Source organism: Mesoplodon bidens (assembly GCF_964165515.1).
Source record: "Mesoplodon bidens genome assembly, chromosome: 10".
Classification (NCBI taxonomy): domain Eukaryota; kingdom Metazoa; phylum Chordata; class Mammalia; order Artiodactyla; family Ziphiidae; genus Mesoplodon; species Mesoplodon bidens.
Genome location: NC_138172.1, coordinates 91,478,409 through 91,498,104, shown reverse-complemented (window position 1 = coordinate 91,498,104; position 19,696 = coordinate 91,478,409). Strand labels below are relative to the sequence as shown.

The window sequence follows — 19,696 nt, the reverse complement described above, 5'->3', positions numbered from 1 at the left end:
TTTATCCTGATGGTGAATGTGGTTTTACATGTGTCCTCTTTACCCTAACCTGTGTGGAAGATTAAGGCAGCTGTGCGCTGTCAGAAAAGCCACCAGCGTACTCAGAAAAAGACAAACAGGAATTGCAACATAAAATTACAACTTTCTCAACCACAGCCAGGAAAAAAAAAATGCAGACTGGCAGGAAACAGAACTTTCCTTATGTTGGTTGTTTTGTATTTTTAATTGGGCTCACGAGAGAGAAGTTCTGCAAAAGTTGGGTAGTTTCACAGTAACAGAACGACAAAGAAAGTGACCCTCAAAATGGGTTTTACCACCAATTTCCCTGCTCTTGAAGATCACTTCAAAACATTCATCCAGGGCTTCCCTGGTGGCGTAGTGGTTGAGAGTCCGCCTGCCGATGCAGGGGACACGGGTTCGTGCCCCGGTCCGGGAAGATACCACATGCCACGGAGCGGCTGGGCCCGTGAACCATGGCCGCTGAGCCTGCGCGTCAGGAGCCTGTGCTCCACAACGGGAGAGGCCACAACAGTGAGAGGCCCGCATACCGGGGGGAAAAAAAAAATTCATCCATCCAAACATTTTCACTGCTCATTGTAATAGTCACTGTTTGTTCTTGTTCAGTCATAGTGATGGCTGAGTAATCATTCTAATGCTATTTCCAATGTATTGGACTAATTTTCTTTCTGACTTTAGACTTGGGGTAATTTATTTAGCTTTTCTATTTGTACTGCCTTTTTATCTGTAGGAATTATTTTTTGGTGTACTTTTCCATATCTGAGAAGTAGAAGAAAATTGTTTCCCCTGGAACTCATAGGCCTCGTTGAGTATATAATATCAACTCTAATCTAGCATGAATGTACAGTTTTCTGATTGCTACCTTTTTAATCTGGATTAATAAAGTCTAGAGGTTAGAGGGTAGGGGAAGAAATGAACATTTTTTTTTAATGTGCCAGTAAATTTGGTAAACAGTTTATCTCATTTAATTTTTGCAATTACCCTGACAGATAATTCTTACATGAAAAAAGAAAGAAGAGCATGTGGAGCATAAAGGGGGTAAGAATAGGAATATTCGCAGGAGAATCAACAGGATGGCATTCACTACCTTTGACCAAAGTTTGGTTCAGTCTCATAGGCTTATTTTTTTTCAGCAAGCCAAAAGCAGATTCATCTCTCATGGATATATCATTTAACTAAATTTATAAGACTGATATATGGAATTTATTTAAAAATTCTTGGACTACATTACTTGAATTACATTTTTGCCCTATAGGAAGATGCAAAAAGGATGTTGTTGAACATAGAATCAGAACCAGAAGAGTCAAATGAATTTTAGGTTTAATGGATGAAGACATAGCCTGATACACCGTCTACACTGCCCTGTGTAGATTCTGAGCTAACTAGAGGAATTAATGATGGGGTAGTTTATATTGGCCCTCGCTAATCCATCCACGTGGGCTGATTAGGTTGAGCATTATAACATCAGATGCTGATGAATGGTATCAAACATCTGCCCTGCCATTTTCCCACTTTATCCCAATATCCTCCATTATAAAAATAAATTACTGCTGGAACATAGGCATTAACCCCGTGGATGGATGTGGCTGGTAGCAGTGCCATGATTTGAGGGCTCTTACCTGGAGAAAGTCAAAGGAGTTAGGCTGGATTTTCAGACTTCTTAAATAGTGAGACCTGTCAATCTCACCAGTCCCACTCAGTAGCCAGGGCTCAGCTCGTTTATAGGGTTCCCTTGCCCCAGATGCATCTCTCCTCCAGACCATCCACCTCCTCCCCACCCACCCATTGCCCCATCTTGTCAGTAGCAGGCCTTATTTCTCATTGTTTACAAACATTTTATTAAATAAAATGTCTTTTGCAATTAATTAGACAGATTCTAATAGTATCAGGGATTAAAACTTTCTGTGAGTTGGTTCTCACTGATGAATATGAATTTTCAGTGTATTCTAAAAATAGTGGCTAAGAGCCTGTGTGGGAATGCAGGCTCCACCCCTTACTAGCTGTGTGACCTTAATGTCTGTACCTCAATTTTTCACCTGTAAAATGTGGATATTAATAGTCCCTATACCACGGGGTTCAGATGAGGATTAAATGAATTAATACATATAAAACACTTCCTTGAGTACTTCCTGTGTCTCAGTGTTCAAAATATTAAGTTGTTGGTAATAAAAATGCTAATAACTTAAAGTATATTCAATGTTCTGCTTCTATTCCCTTTTTTCTAAGATGAGATAATCATAACATTCTCTAGGAGATATCCTCATATTGAAATAGATGTTATGATTGTCTTGTTGTCAATGGGATTAGAACACTTGATATTAATTGGCCACATCCATTTTTTTTTGATATTGTAACATTCTGTGAGTTTGGAAAAATTTATGATGATATGTATCTACCAATACAGTATCATACAGAGTAGTTTCACTGCCCTGAAAATCCTCTGTACTCTGCCTGTTTGTCCCTTCCTCCCCCTTAACCCCTGGCAACCACTGATCTTTTTACTGTCTTCATAATTTTGCCCTTTCCAGAATGTTATATAATTGCAATCAAACAGTATGTAGCCTTCTCAGATTGGCTTCTTTCGCTTAGTAATATGCAGGTAAGTGCCATATCCATCTTTACAATAGGAATAGCCTTGTCATATGCAAGGTGCACATGGAAGATTATTGGCCAGGACTCTTACTCTGCCCTGGATAGTGCTTGGATAGATGCTACCACACTTTGCCTTGTGACTTGGACTTTTCGAGGTTCTTGTTTTCAACCCTACTTCTGACTGGCTTATTTCTTCATTAGATGTGATAATATATTCAGTCTGGTTACGAGTTAAGCAGGTTTTGGAGTCAGTCTTTTTTATAGGTGGTCTTCCATATCTCTGATGCATTATAGATCAAATAGTTTTACTCATACACGGAATTTATCTTTTCTCGCAAGTTCTAGGCAGATGCCCCATACAGATCCCATGAATTGACAATTGATTTTATTATTCATATTTTATAGATGAACAAACTGAAAATTGGAGAGATTGAGACTTGCCTAGGACCACATAGGTGCGTCCAAGCTTCCTCATCTATAAAATTTTTTGAATTCTATAATTTTTTATTTTTTATTGTAAAATAAATACAACATAAAATTTACCACTTCACCATCTTAGGTGTACAGTTCAATGGCATTAAGAACATTCATAATGTTGTGCAGCCATCACCAGCATCCACTTGCTAAACTTTTATCACCCCAAGCAGAAACCCTGTAACAATTAAACAATAATTTTCCATTCCTCTCTTCTCCCAGCCCCTGATAACCTCTAATCTACTTTCTGTTCTGTGAATTTGCAGTCTAGACATTTCATATAAGTGGAATCATACAGTATTTTCCTTTTGTGTCTGGCTTATTTCACTTAGTATAATGTTTTGAAGGTTCATCCACGTTGTAGCATGTATCAGAACTTCTTTTTATGGCTAAATAATATTCCATTGTGTACATATACCACATTTTGTTTATTCATTCATCTGTTGATGGACACTTGGCTTGTTTCCACCTTTTGGCTATTGTAAATAATGCTACAATGAACATCAGGGTACAATCCCTGCTTTCAATTCTTTTGGGTACGTAGCTAGCAGTGGAATTGCTGGGTCATACGGCAATTCTATGTTTAGTTTTTGAGGAACTGCCAAACTGTAAAACTCTGTAATTTAATTAGACATTTATACTATTGTAAAGGATGGAAGTATTTTTTAATTTATTTTTTATTAAAAAAATTTTTTTGGCTGCATTGGTTCTTTGTTGCTGCATGTGGGCTTTCTCTAGTTGCGGCGAGTGGAGGCTACTCTTCGTTGTGGTGCGCAGGCTTCTTATTGTGGTGGCTTCTCTTGTTGCAGAGCACGGGCTCTAGGTGTGCAGGCTTCAGTAGTTGCAGCACGCGGGCTCTAGGCATGGCACGTGGGCCCTAGAGCGCACAGGCATCAGTAGTTGTGACGCATGGGCTCATCGCTGTGGCTCACAGGCTCTAGAGCACATGGGCTTAGTTGCCCCATGGCATGTGGGATCTTCCTGGATCAGGGCTCGAACCCGTGTCCCCTGCATTGGCAGGTGGATTCTTAACCACTGCACCACCAGGGTAGTCCTGTATGGAAGTATTTTAAATTTGGAAATTTGTTAAATCTGATGACGATTTGGTTCAACTTCCTCATTTTATAAAAAAGGAAACTGAGACCCAGAGACGTTTTGATCTTAGGTGATTTTGGAAGGCAATTTGTACTCATGTAATTCTTCCTCAGCATCCATTATAAATAATTATTATTAGAAAATAGACATTCCAAGTCAGAATAAGTTTAATAACATTCCAAGTAAGAATAATTCTTAATTCCAAGTAAGAATTAAGTAAATGCAGTTTACTTGATAGGGATAATCTTTATCTAAATTGTATACCCCCGTTTTACATAATAGACTTCATATTCACCTCTAACTCAACACTTACCAGCTAGGTGACTTTGAGGTCTATGTCATGAAAATATTTTATGTGGAACTCTTTAAGAGGGGATCTTGAGATGTATGAAATACTAATATTGTGAATGGGTTAAATGACTAACTGGTGGAAACTAAAACTCATTGGCTGGACTCAGATAGAATTGGAGAGGTTGTTTTTACTCCGAAAAAAATGTAGAATCAGATTAGTGGCAGCTCTATATCTTAGTAAGAAAAATTATCATTAGTTTTGTCCAATTCTTATTGCCTACCAAGTTCTTTTTTAGTTTTTAGTTTGTCATCCAGTGTTTTAGTTTTCTTCTACATTATGTTACATATATGATTAGCTTGTCTTCTGTGTCTTTGTTTTCATCTGCATCTTTGTGGGGAAAATCTTTTGAACAGAAATGGTCCCAAATCACCACTTTGTTTACACAAAGCAGAGAAGCGTCACTTGGCATTGATTGGTTATTCTGTGAATCCACTTTTCATCCATCTGTGATTTTTCCATTGGCTACTGCTGTGTTTGTGGGTTTTCTGTGTCTGTCTTCCAGTATTAACAAAGAAAAGGGAATACTGAGTTTGGCATGTGTTAGTGATTATTGCTTTACTTTCTTCTGGTTCTCAAAGCACATGTCTGATTATTAAGGCTAGAATTTTGTTTGTCTCTTGTTTCCAGAACCTACTTTTTCAAATTAGTTTTTTGGAAAGCTGGGTTAAGATTATGCATCTCTCGTCCTTAAGAGTTTTTTCTAATTTTTGTGATCCTTTTTACCTACTGTAACTGCAAGTTGCTTCAGTTCCTTGGTGGGTGAATGTGTCTGTTCTTGGATATTTGTATAATTACCAAGTGGTTAGAGACTCTTACAAACGGTTTAAATGCCATTATTGTTCTCCTTCATAAAAAAAAGTGAATACAATGGGACTTTATTTTCCTCTTATCATCCGTTAATCCTACTGTATTCACTCATGTATTCAATATGTACTTATTTATGTACTGAGTATCTGTGTGTGCCAGGTGCAATTCCAGATGCGGCTTCAAGCTATGGTTCCATTTTTCTTTGAAAGCTCTTTTGTTCTCAGCATTTTTCACAAAAGCCTCCTTCTTTTTTTTTTGAATGAATGAATGAATTTTTGGCTGCGTTGGGTCTGCTGCTGTGTGCGGGTGGGGGGGCTACTCTTCGTTCTGGTGCGTAGGCTTCTCACTGCATTGGCTTCTCTTGTGGAGCACGAGCTCTAGGTGCGCGGGCTCAGTAGTTGTGGCACGTGGGCTCAGTAGTTGTGGTTCATGGGCTCTAGAGCTCAGGCTCAGTAGTTGTGGTGCACGGGCTTAGTTGCTCCGTGGCATGTAGGATCTTCCTGGACCAGGGATCGAACCCATGTCCCTTGCATTGGCAGGCAGGTTCTTAACCACTGCGCCACCAAGGAAGTCCCTACAAAAGCCTCCTTTCATTTTGAGCCTTAACATCTATGAGACGGCTCTTCAAATTTCATCTTGCTCTTTCATTTGCCCTTGGTGAGATGCTCCCACTCCATCATTTCTATCTAATTATTAAGGTCTTATCTCACCTCATCTATAAAATGGGGATAGTAATGGAATGATGGTCCCAGAGCTGCTGTAGAGAATAAATGAGTTAATATTGCGTATGTCACAGTGTGCATTCAATAAATTATTACTGCCATTATTGTTATTCTTTTTGTTGTTATTCATCGCTACCACCCCCAAATCTTGTCCCCAGTTTTCTAAACTAAACTAAGAAAGAATCTTCCAGAATCCAGATCATGTCTTGGAGTGAGTGCACAATAATATCACTCTGTTTTCTTTTCATCTTAATTCAAATCTTTTTCAGTGTGTTTCCTTCCTTATTGTCCTAGATTGTAGAGAGTTGTATAGAAACTTGATAATCAAGGCAAATTCCTTACCCTACCTATCATATCAGTTTTCTTCATACAGTGTATTCTTACTCAAAGCATCAATCCACCTTCTCTGAACACCTCCAAGGAGATTGTGACTTGCTGAGATGGAGCATTCAAAGTTGCTGCTTCAAAGAGAAAAGATTCCCATGGTGATGGGGGGATTAAAATCTATTTAATAACATGATTATGTTTTTACATAAATAATGGTATTCTAGGAGTAAAAAGGCCTGATCCCGTCACATACTCACTAACCATGTGTTATGCGGACTCCTAACTGCTGTTGGTCTCAACATAATGGTGTTAGACTAGATAACCTCAAAAGTTGTTTCCAAGTTTGAAATTCTGTGGTTCTCATCAGCTATCTTGAGAGCAACCCCTCTGCTGATGGCCACCTCTGTTTGGGTATATTTACTGTAGCAGATGTTAATTCCAATCAGTTTAGTTTAATTGCATTTTAACTATCTGCAGAAGACCTTTGTTCTTTGAGATAGTAGAAAGCAAATTAATTTTGGCATAATTAAAAATGCACTGGGTCATAAAAGTTAAAACAGTTTAATTTAGCTCAGCTGATAATTAAATTAGCTTGAGTGCATGGCATTTCCCACAATAATAAACATGCCTCCGATGTCTTTTTTGGTACAGCCTCACAATGGTAGAAGGTGGCAGAAAAACAACTTGTGTTAGCTGAGAAAATATCTAGCCGAATAAAAAGTAAGCTTCACATATCTAGTTCCAGGTGGGAAAACCAAGGGTCTGGAGTTTAGTTTTTGAAAGCTGAAAACAGTTATTGGGGTCAGACGTGGTCTGTAGGTTTCATGACAATTTTATTTTCTTGGAATGTGTCTATGTCCTAATAATTGTCAGAGTATAGAAGTAGAAAATAGTTTTAAATAGCATTTCCTGCCTTATATAATTTACATGAAGAAGCAGAATCTGAAGATCAAATAGTCATGGGGCTTTTACTTCAGTAATCAATTCTAATTTTCATAAGTAAATTCCAGTTCAAGTCTGTGACTTCGTCTATCTCTGATGTAAGTATGTTACAGTTAATCACTTTTCAATCATGTCCATATTAAAGTGTTGAGGGTACTGTTCTCTTTTTCTAGGTTTCTGAGCTTTGCCCCATCTCAAAGCTGCAGAAAGCTTTCATCGCTGCTGATACAGGAGAAATTATTTGAATATGCATCAGTTCATTTTTTTTTTTTTTTCATCTTTGGAATAGAAATTGGGAGGAGGAAGAAACTGAACCTTAAATGTTTTGGATAATGTGCATTTTGTTTATCTACATAATAACTGTGTTTCCTGAGCCCAAAGCCAGGAGGTAGAATTGAATTCACAGTAATAGTAATAAAAAGTGTTTTAGGGGCTTCCCTGGTGGCGCAGTGGTTGAGAGTCCGCCTGCCGACGCAGGGGACACAGGTTCGTGCCCCGGTCCAGGAAGATCCCACATGCCGCTGAGCGGCTAGGCCTGTGAGCCATGGCTGCTGAGCCTGCGTGTCCGGAGCCTGTGCTCCACAACGGGAGAGGCCACAACAGTGAGAGACCCACGTACTGCAAAAAAAAAAAAAAAAAATAGTGTTTTAGAAAGTCCTCCATTCACCCTGGCGGCTCTCCTTCCCTTCAAACTCCTCTCAGATAATTGTTGTGGAGGAGAAGACAGCTCTTGCTCATGTGATAGCGATTTGGCGACCACCTGGTATCCATTAATATGTTCCTTTTTGGCTTGGCTTCTGGGAAGTCCTATTAGCTGCCGGGGCTGCCAATTTCTGATGGTTCTTCAGCTTTTTTCACCTTTTCTACCAGTCTGGCTTCTAGGCCCCGCTTGTGGTATACTCTGTTACCTAAGGTATATGAAGCAAAATCGTGCTCTTAATGGCACATTGGAATGTTAATAATTTTAAAAAAGCAAGACAACTCTTTTAGCTTCTTTGACTTTTACTTGTAACTGCTTTTCTGGGAGCCAGGCTGAAGGATAATGTGAAGGACAGATGGCATATTGTATTCAGATCCCTTTTCAGTGTAACCTGGCCAGAATTGTATGTCTAGATCCCTGTTCTGTTGTGGGAAGCTCTTCTCCAAGAGACTCCAAGATGCCCTATACAAATATCTCTCTGAAGAGTTGTGTCTGTTCTCTGAAAATATCTAGACGCAGGGCTGAACAATATAGAACCTTGCCATAGCTGCTTTCATTATCTTTTATTACCATAGGGAATTGATCTACAGATACTATTTCTTTTTTTTTTTTTTTTGCGGTACGCGGGCCTCTCACTGTTGTGGCCTCTCCCGTTGTGGAGCACAGGCTCCGGACGCGCAGGCTCAGCGGCCACGGCTCACGGGCCCAGCTGCTCCACGGCATGTGGGATCTTCCCGGATCGGGGCACGCACCCGCGTCCCCTGCATCAGCAGGCGGACTCTCAACCACTGCACCACCAGGGAAGCCCTTCAGATGCTATTTCTTACACTTCTGTTATGTTGCTTCACTCATTTATTCAATGAATCCTATGTTCCAGGTACGTGTCTAGGTCAGTAGTTGTCAACTGGATGACTACATCCAACTGCATCTCTACCAGGAAATCTTGACAGTTTCACCTTCAAACTATGCTCCACATTTTTAATACTTCCACTTCTAACGTATATCACCTTGGATTAGATAACTACAATAGCCTCTTACTAGATCTCTGTGCTGCCACTTTGTTCTGCTACCACCAATTTTTCCTACAGCAGCCAGAATAATCTTCTAAAAGTGGAAGTCATATCACAGCACTCCCCTGATCAAAATGGCCTTCTCCTCCAATGGCTTCTCATCACGTTTAGGCCTTATCATCATAATCTGCGATCAGACCCTTGATGACTATCCCCAGATTATTTCCTGTGATTCTCCCCTCTGCTTACTTAGCTCCTTGTAAGACTGGACTGCCTTATTACATGTGTAAATCTCTTCTTTTGCATCATTTGGATAAAAGTTGGAAATCTTTCAGACCAAAAACCATGTGTAGGTTGGCTACTTATTCACGGTTCTCACTTATAGACTTAAATGTGATTTTTAAAAATGCACAGCTATAAAAAAACCCTCAAAAACAGAAGTGATATTTGCTCAGTATCATCTGGTTCTTACAAATGTAACAGTCCCAAAGGCTTATCTTTCCCAATTCTAACCAAATTAATACTGTAGTCACCCAGCTGAAAGAGTAGAAAGTGTGCCTTTGAGCTGAGCAGTCTCTGTCATGAATCAAAAATAGAGAAGGCAGAGAGAAAAACAAATTAAGTATTCTTCGTGTCTTCAGGCCCAGAAACACCAATGTACCTTTTCTTCTCATTCAGAAATGTCCATCATGAATTTCTGCAGCGTGTGGCTGTTTGACTATAAGGGAGAAATCTCTGCGGTCCCGTCTGTACATCCAGTAAGAGAAATTGAGTCACTACTCCTTTGAATACTCATTCCCTAACTCCTTGCTAACTTACTTTGCTCCTTACTTTAACATAGAAATATAAACTGAGAGGACTTTCATGAATTTGGCTAGATTGCCCCCACCCCATCCCCTACCCTCCTACCCACCAGAATAGTCATTTACTGTGCCTTTAATGGTTTATCAAGAAGGCAATAATAACACACCTTTTTTGGCAAGTACCTTTTACATAAGCAGGGCAGTATTTAAAAGTTGTAGGACAAGCTCTAGTACCTGTGTAAAAAAAAAAAAAAAATCTGTGCCCCAAAACAAACGTTCCATAAACAAAAGATATGTATTGCTACTGTGGGTACCTCCTGTATGGATAGATGTTTCTCCAGGCTTTAATCATGTGATTCTAACTAGCAGGGCTTTCTTTCTATTGAAATTACTTAAAAGAGAGGCTGATGGGAGAAGGGGGCTCCGTTTGAGAGAAGTCATTGGTTTAAATTAGTAGATATCTGGTCTTCGTTTTCTCCCTGAGCCCCCTGCATTTATAAAAGGAAATTTTTTGATCCGCTGGGATGGAGGGGAATATACTGAATGCATCCCATCTGATGGTGCTGATTGGCCTAGCGAGGGGGCTTGGAAGCCTGCTAGGGAGACCCAGAAACACCTCCTTGTGATGTGCTGTGTTTCTAAGTGGAACCTAAGCCTGTCCTCTAGGGTAGCTCTCCCTGGAGTTGAAGAACCCAGACAGATATGCAAGAAGCAGTTCATGAATAGTAAACTAGAATATATAACCAAATACTAAGTACTCTTTAGGAGAAGATGTAGACATTTGTGAATGTGACTTCCGGGATAAATACCTGTCTGTATATAGGATGTTCAGGAAGTGGGAAAAGTTGATCAGCAAATCTGGTTGAAAGAACCATCCCTTCTATTATAGTGGTTTTTTTTTTTTTTTTTTTTTTTTTCAGTACGCGGGCCTCTCACTGTTGTGGCCTCTCCCGTTGCGGAGCACAGGCTCCGGACGCGCAGGCTCAGCGAACATGGCTCACGGGCCCAGCCGCTCTGCGGCATGTGGGATCTTCCCGGACTGGGGCATGAACCTGTGTCCCCTGTATTGGCAGACGGACTCTCAACCACTACGCCACCAGGGAAGCCCCCTTCTATTATAGTTTTGACTTCTTTTTGTGCTGTGTGAGTTGTCCTTCACGTTCCCACACAGTGCTCCATACTTGTCTCTGCTGGAGTTGGTTTTATATATTTATGTGTTCACTCTCAGTTTGGCTTGCTTTCAATGATGTATTGTAAACAGATTTTAGGGGGGTGGGGAAGGCTTTGATTTATAGTGCTTACCAATTTCTGTGGTGTAAATACTTCCACTGTGGCTGATTTCCAGCAGCCAATGTGATGACGCTGAACATGGAGTTGGAAGGAGATGCAGTGGGTTCCTGTGAACTGGCAAGAACCCACTTCTGGAGGGAAATGCCAGTATCCTTGCTCAGTGTTTCCTCTAAGTGCAGAATCTTTATTCTAATATCTGGAAGGAGACTCTTCTTTCACTTTTACACCTTGTAAACTCTGGCTGCCTACAGAATTGCTATTCCAGGGATTTCTTTTTTTTTTTTTAAATCTGGGTTTATGTGACGCTTTAGATCTTTCTAACTTAATCTCGTTGTGTTTCATCTCAGCATGTGTCACCTGCTTTGTACTGTGATTAGGAGGGACTAGTTTTACCTTCTGATTTTAGAGCTGATTAAATGGGGCAACTTTAATTGTGGATACTTGGACAAAAAAGCATAAAAAACGTTCTGTATATAAGAATGTTTCTGTATTTTAAAAACTTTCTTACTTCCATCGCCTAAGATCTGTTTACAGATATTTGTTAATAGTTTTATTTTTGTTATCTTGTGAGATGTTTTGTCAGTTATTACATAGCTTATTATTATTACTTTTTTTTTTTTTTTTTTATGGTCCGCGGGCCTCCCACCGCTGTGGCCCCTCCCGTTGCGGAGCACAGGCTCTGGACGCGCAGGCTCAGCGGCCATGGCTCACGGGCCCAGCCGCTCCGCGGCATGTGGGATCCTCCCAGACCGGGGCACGAACCCGTATCCCCTGCATCGGCAGGCGGACTCTCAACCACTGCACCACCAGGGAAGCCCTATTATTACTTTTTACATTGTATTTAAACATCTCTTTCCCTTTTCATACTGTGAGATTTCTCAGGAGCAAAGCCTCTATACACAGGGTGTCCAGTAAGTAGTTGAAATTGATCATTTGTTGAATGAACAATGAATAATAGACATTTGTCTAATTTTCAGTCTTATCATCACAAGAGGTCAGACCTGAGGAAGAAATTTGGAATAGTCCAAATTAAAATGAGAGTTGAGGCTTAGTCATGGTGTGAGCTCTATAAATAAGTAAAATCTAGGACTAAGTCTTAGATACCATCCATCGTTGGAGCAGAGGAAGCAGTATTGATGATAAAGGGGAAAGGAAGGTTGTGGGAAGAAAACAGAGAGGCCAGTGCCTTAGATAGAGTTACAAGAAGAGTATCAGATAAAAGATGGATTGAGAAACATTTGTTGGATGTGACTAGAGGGATGTCAGTTGTACCTGTCAGAGAGCAGTTTATTTAATGTGTTGGAAGTAAAAACTTTGTTTTAAAGACTGAAGGAGGATTTGAGGGGATAGGAATGGGAATCAGAGAATGTGGATCGCTCACCCAAGTATTAAGATGAGATAGGAAGTGAATGAATGTTAGGTATAGAGAGAAAGTAGGATTCTAGAAGGGGTAATTATTATTCATTTTAATGTTAGAAACATTTTTCATCATTGCCCTTATAAGTGACACTTCATAAAAGAGGTTTAGTTTTGAAAGTGCTGTATGTAAAAGTCCATGTTTTGCCAAGTCGACAACTTTTCAGATGTAGAGAGCCCTGATTGAGGTGGGTGGAGATCTATGGTCTAATATAGATCATCACATACTTTCAACACCAGGACTGATATTGGATGATTTTAGTGTGCACATCTATTGATGAGAGTCTCAGAAGAGAATTTTGGTGCAAGGCAATTCAAGATGGTATTATTACTGTATGTATTATAAATCATTTATTTGCAGAGCAGTCTGTCTATGCTTTTGAAAAACCCAGGAATTACTACTTTATATCAATAGGTAACATCCCATCGCTGTGTCAGGTATATTGGAGCACACAAATAGAATAAGAAATAGCTCTTGCCTACAGTCTGAAGAGAGAAAGGCCATCTTTACGAAATGAATAGAGAACAGCAGTGAACAAGATGCATGTTCTGTGACTCCAAAAATTACGACAAGCACGTGAAAGTAGGTCCTTTAGGAATGGATAGGCTATGACTTGGTAGAGAAGAGAGGGGGTTTTTAAGGGGAAGGAAAAGCACAGAATGAGAACTGTATATTTGGAAAGAAGGTGAAACAAAGGGGAAATTTGAATATATTTCAATGTTATAAAAAGTAAATGATTTTCCAGGGGACAGCTTAGTTCCAAAATTATTTTATTAGTCTGTTGTTCATATGCCAGACTGAAAGTAGCCTTTCAGTCAGCTTTGAATGGCTGTGTTCAAAGGCAGAAAGACCAAAGGACGATTCCTCCCCCTGTATCAGGGAGGAGATCTTGTCCCAGCAGCCCCTTGGTGGACCTCCCCTGACCTCCCATTGGCAGGACTCGTGTCACATACCCAAGCCTTAGCTGCAGGGAAGGCGGAGAAAGCAAGTCTCTGGAATCTTCCACCTCTATAGAGATAGATAAGAGTTCTCAGCAAGGAGGGTTGACAGGGGTAAAGATAGATATTGAGTAGATGACACTAGAATTGGCTGGAGTAGCCAATTTCATTTGTGAATAGAGTCACATCCACCTCCTAGTAACTCCACTTCTGGTGTTTGTTAAGCTCTATAGGTTATTCCTACAGAACAAGACTTCTAATGAAAGAAATGAGTAGAAGCCGTAATGTCTCTCTTCTGCCTCTCCTTCCACACTCCTTTTCATTGTCACTTATGTACTGTCATAGTGGAGAAAACTACAGACAATCTGTTCTCTGTGTCTCCGACTCTTCCCTAGCGTTTGCATTGGACTGTGTGTCATAGCTGCACTGCATACTAAGGCCCTTTTGTTAATAGGAGTTCATCAGAATCTTTCATTGCTCCCCTATTTATTGTTTCTGTTTCTATTGTGCCACCCAGATACCTGAAATAATAAGGGGGTAGAAACAAGTCCGAACATCCACCAAATAATTTTAATTGATCAGAGATATGAAGACAGGTTGCATACTTGAATCTTTTTAAGGTGATCAGTAGGGATGCTATAAATTTTATAATATCTCTTAGTTTTCCTTTCCTTTCCCTCCTTTATCATCAAACTTTTAAAAGACCTGTGATTTAGAATGGTTAGTAGATATTTAAGGTGGGAATCCTTAGTGCTAAGTTACATGCCAGACTTCATTTCTTTGGGCTTAGTATTTGCAAAGCAGTTTAAAGAGTTTGGGAGAAAACATAAATGGTGTGGAAATCAAAGGTCAAGATCTTGGAGCATATGTGTGTCAGTGTCCCCTTAACATTTTAATCATCCTGTCCCAAAATTTTGGGTAACTTAGAGGGGTTCATCTCTCGGAGTCTGAGGACCTGTGAATCATAAGCTTCCCTTTTCTGATTATATTTGGCCTATCATTCTCTAATTCCTGTCCTCCAGAATTATTAGATAAGAAAATATGTTTAAGGATGCTCTTTTTGAATGAAAACCTATAATAAGCATAGGTCCAATTGTTGCATTTTCTAGATGAAACATTATTGGAGACAGTGTTTCCTGGAAGATTTCAGACTTTTTTCCCCCACAGTAAATTTGAATTTGTAAAATTATTACCTTTAAAATTAAGCTCATACTTAATACCTTCATTTTGTTTTTGTACCATTCTTTGGGTTTTTTTTTGCTTTTTTGCACGGAAATTTCCAAGAATCGCAAGCCTTAAGAGATTTGAAACTAGAGTCTCATTAGTTCAAAATTTGCAAAATACGTTGGTTCAGAGAAAAAAGGGCTACTCTACCTCTTAAATAACATCATTTTCCACATGATATTTTCCACTAAAGGTTATGTTATATGACAAGAATATGGAGTCTGTTATTGACTAGAAAATGGAAAACTGAACAAGATTTGTAAACACTCGCATAGAAAGACAGTTGCACACCTCCCAAACCATATCTTCTTTTCTGCATGCCACATGGATCTAGCCAGTGTGGTGTATGATCATGTTATGACTGTGAAGGTCCCTACCTTTTGTTTTTAGAGCATGTGGGTCTTTTACAAATCGTCCCTCACTAGCACATTGGCAGGGCAACAGAATATCCAAATTGACAGCTAATCTGACTTCTTGGCTGAGCCACACCAGACACTGTTTGGTGTTAAAACTATTGGATTCTTCTTCTTTAATTTCTCTCTGAACAACAGAAGAAACCTCACTACCTGTTTATCAGTGCCTGAAACGACAAAATCTTTTGTGAACTTTTTTTCTTTTGTTTTGGTTGGTTCTTCATGTCCAATTTTTCCCCAAGATGGTATCCAAAATAATTGTAGAAGGGACTTGAGCTTTTTGCCTATTTCGAATGCTGAAAGGTGAGAAATATTCCAAAAGAGTTGTGCATTTTGGTTAGTAAGAAGCCTCCTTATCTGTTCATAAGGGCAATGGTGGCCTATTCCATGAGTATGTACTTTGGGAAGTGTGGCAGGGCTGGGTGACCTTGTAGGTCTGGATCCACTGTGAAGACCAATCGTAGAAATCATCGCCATTGGTTGTACTAAGCTTCCATAAGTGTCGACCTATAAAAGAATAAATGTAGGCGAGAAAGCAAAGCCTCGAGCTTGAATGAAAGATAGATAGACCACCCCATTTTCTTTCTTTGCGCTTTAGAAGTTCACTTGGACCCCTGCAGAACGTGGTGTCCTGTCGCAGACTGTCAGACAGTATGCACCGTTGCGTCACGTGAGCCAGGACAGCCCGTGCTCGTGGAGTGCCCCTCTTGCCACCTGAAGTTCTGCTCGTGCTGCAAGGATGCTTGGCATGCAGAGATCTCCTGCAGAGACCGTCAGCCTAGCGTCCTGCCAACAGAGCACGGGTAAGAGAGGACACTTCGTCTTGGGATTATTCACTAGTGTGCTTAGAAATATGTTGCTTGGAGAAGGAGTTATATTGTGATGAAATTTCAAGGTACGCTATTTCCCTGCAGAGCTTTCCTGAGCAGTGTCTCAGAACTGGTAAGTTATTAACAAAGAATAACCAAATAAGCATGTCTAAAGGGATTTGAGTTATTTACCCCCAGAGAATCTTCCAGATACGGCTGACGTTAGAGTCTTTATGAGTTTTGATTTCTTTTTAGGTAGGAGGTATGTGGTCCCTTGGTTCTCCGTAGGAAGTCATGACTTTTGTCCACAGCCGTTTGCTTAGGTACCGTGACCGCCTACAGTTGATACACCTCATTCTTCCTGCTTGCGCAGAGGTGCAGAAATGATTTCCTTCCCTGACTCAATTGCCAGCTTGTGAGGTGTGCCAATCATATCAAAAGGAACAGGGCTTCCCTGGTGGCGCAGTGGTTGAGAGTCTGCCTGCCGACATAGGGAACACGGGTTCGTGCCCCGGTCCGGGAAGATTCCACGTGCCGCGGAACGGCTGGGCCCGTGAGCCATGGCCGCTGAGCCTGCGCGTCCGGAGGCTGTGCTCCACAACGGGAGAGGCCACAGCAGTGAGAGGCCCGCGTACCGCAAAAAAAAAAAAAAAAAAAAAAAAAGGAACACAGCAGTAGAAACAACAGCCATTCAGTGTAGTACGCTGCTAAAATTCGTGTGTACTAGAGAAAGAGAGCTTATCTTTCAGTACGTTGTGCTCTGAAAAAGCAGTGCTGAGGTTGAGATTTTTTTATGATGAGAAGCAATGCACTCTGTATCTTCTAGGACGGAGGGTTTTTATGGCAGCAGCAGGGCCCAGAGTGAGAGACCTTTGTGTTTGATCCCTTGCTTTGCTTGAGGCTATGGCTGTTTTGCATCAGCAAGATCAGAAATACCAGTGTTACCGTCCAGCTGGTTTAATCACCCGGCACCCTCAGCGTGTGGAGAGCCATTCTCTAGGAACAGAAATGCTACCTAGCTGTGAGGCTGTGCTTGAACTGCAGACCAAACACATCAAGAGGAGAAAAAGAGCTAACACACGTGGCAGGCACGTGCCCGCTTAGCCAGTACCTGCTACATTTTCACTGCCATTCAGCAAGGTCCCCGGGGAATCACAGGACAATGTAAAGATCCTAGAGGAGAGATGGATTGAGTTCTGACATTGTCACTTGGTATCTGTGACTTCATGCAAGTCATTCAGCCTCTATGAGTCTATTTCTCGATTTGAAAAAAAAAAGGGGGGGGGAATGAAAATGGTGGCTGTCCCCCTGCTGTGTAGGGTTATTAGGAGCACCAAATCCAGTCATAGGTTTGAGTACACTTTGTGAAACTGATGTTTCCATGTGCTGGGTGGTGGTTTTGATAAACAGTAGCTAAAATGCAACCCAGTGCTCTGGTTCACGCAGGCCTCCCTCCACCTCAGCTTGTTCTACTTATTTTCTATGCCCCTTGAGCCTGTGAGCCTTGCTGGCCTGTTCATCTATTTGGAGCAGGTCTTTTCAATGATATTGGGCATTTATTTGAAAGAACTGATGATTGACTCCCTCCAATCCCCTCTGTTTGTTTATTTGCACAGATCATTAGATAGATGATCTCTACCCCACTTCCGTTCGATCCTGAGCTGTTTTTTCCACTGTGTGGCAGACTTCTTGTACTTTTTATTCAGACAGGGTGTGCTCAGAGAATGAAAGACTAATTTGGCAAAACAATGAATTCAATCAGCTGTGGAAAATACAATTATGTAATTCACTCAAAGCCAAAAATAAATAAATTAAGGTTCTTCTTTGTTTTGAGTTAACTGAACAACAAATAATCGGTGTCTCTCCTAGTTACCCGCACCCTTCTCCTGGGATGGGGAATCAAGCACAGATAGAAAAGAGTTCACTCCCTACCCAATAGGAGCCCTGGGAATTCAGTTGATGACCATAAAGTTAAGTCTAGAAGAGCATATTTAGCTGATTAAGTAATTATATTCAGCCCACTTTTCCCATAGCTCTGGTTAGTGCACACCTTGTGGTCCTTGCTTTTTAAAGAAACAGGCAGGGGCTTCCCTGGTGGCGCAGTGGTTGAGAGTCCGCCTGCCGATGCAGGGGACACGGGTTCGTGCCCCGGTCTGGGAAGATCCCACATGCCGCGGAGCGGCTTGGCCCATGAGCCATGACCGTTGAGCCTGCGTGTCCGGAGCCTGTGCTCCGCAACGGGAGAGGCCACAACAGTGAGAGGCCCACATACCGCAAAAAAAAAAAAAAACCAGGCAGCATTCTCCATCCCTCCCCTATAATTTCTCATTCATTTTGTTTCTAGGGCCCTCTTCGTGACGGAGGCAGAAGCCCCCATTAAGCAATGCCCAGTGTGCCGGGTTTATATTGAACGCAACGAAGGCTGTGCTCAGATGATGTGTAAGAACTGCAAGCACACGTTTTGCTGGTACTGCCTTCAGAACCTGGACGTAAGTTCCACCTGGAAGAGTCTCCCCGTGTGGTCCTTCTCTATCCTGTATCTGTGCGACAGCCAGTATCTGATGGGCTTTCCTTTTAAAATATTGAGTCTGGGGGCTTCCCCGGTGGCTCAGTGGTTGAGAGTCCGCCTGCCGATGCAGGGGACACGGGTTCGTGCCCCGGTCCGGGAAGATCCCACATGCCGTGGAGCAGCTGGGCCCGTGAGCCATGGCCGCTGAGCCTGCGTGTCCGGAGCCTGTGCTCCGCAACGGGAGAGGCCACAACAGTGAGAGGCCCGCATACCGTCAAAAAATATATATATATATATTGAGCCTGTTCTTGTTTGCCAAAGAAGTTTATTTTTCTTAATGAGACATCCTGAGCCTGCTACTTTAGATACCTCTTTTTGATTACCTTAGGTGTGTCACCTTAACATTAAAGGCAAGCTTTTGTTTTAGGGACATTTCCTGCTTTGGGGGCATTGTCTCATTTTATTATGTAAAGGACTATTAGTGTAGTAGTTTTATATTGCTTTTGTAACCAACTACCACAGACTTGTGGCTTAAAGCAACACAAGTTTATTATCATTAGTTCTGTCCATTGGAAGTCTGATATGGATCTCACTGGATTAAAATCAAGGTGTCCTCAGGACTGCATTCTTTCTGGTGGCTCTAGGAGAGGATCCATTTCTTTGCCTATTTTAGCTTCTAGAGGCTGCCTGCATTCCTTGGCTTATGGCTCCTTGTTCCATCTTTAAAGGCAGCATCATCACATCTCTCTGACTTTTCTTTCATGGTCTTAACTTCCAGAGTGATTCCCTCCGACAAGCTGGGAAAACCTCTCTGCCTTTAAGGATCCATGTGATTAGGTTGGGTCCATCTGGATAATACAGGATAATCTCCCCCATCTCAGGGTCTTTAATCACACTTGCAAAATCCCTTCTGCCACGTAAGGTAACATATTCACAAGTTATGGGGAATAGGCCATTGGCATCTTTAGAGGAGCAGTTATTCTGCCTACCACGATTAGATTGTTTTTTTTCGTTTTGAATTTAAGGAAAAAAGCCATTCAAATAAATGGTATCTCTTAATTACTATCTCATTCATTGGCGTGACAGCGGGATTGTTACTGCTTTCTCAGAGTTCCCTTCCCACATAAAGGGGTCTCGTCTAATTCTTTTCCCCCGCCATTCATGAAGTGTGTCTTCTCAAATTCAGGTGTGGCTCCATTCAGTCCAGTGCTGAGGCTAATGGTAACCTCACAATTAAAAGGTGATGTGAAGGAT

At 41.2% G+C, this 19,696-nt stretch overlaps 1 protein-coding gene across 12 annotated transcripts in view; it reads left to right on the top strand.

The window, feature by feature from the left end:
* RNF144B (ring finger protein 144B) overlaps positions 1-19,696 on the top strand; it is a 599,530-nt gene that overhangs the window by 52,785 nt on the left and 527,049 nt on the right. For all 12 annotated transcript variants that reach the window (XM_081247026.1, XM_081247031.1, XM_081247027.1 and 9 more), the window contains exons 5-6: positions 15,723-15,927; positions 18,278-18,422. In XM_081247026.1, coding sequence (XP_081103152.1) covers positions 15,723-15,927; positions 18,278-18,422 — 350 coding nt within the window. The remainder of the gene's footprint in view (positions 1-15,722; positions 15,928-18,277; positions 18,423-19,696) is intronic.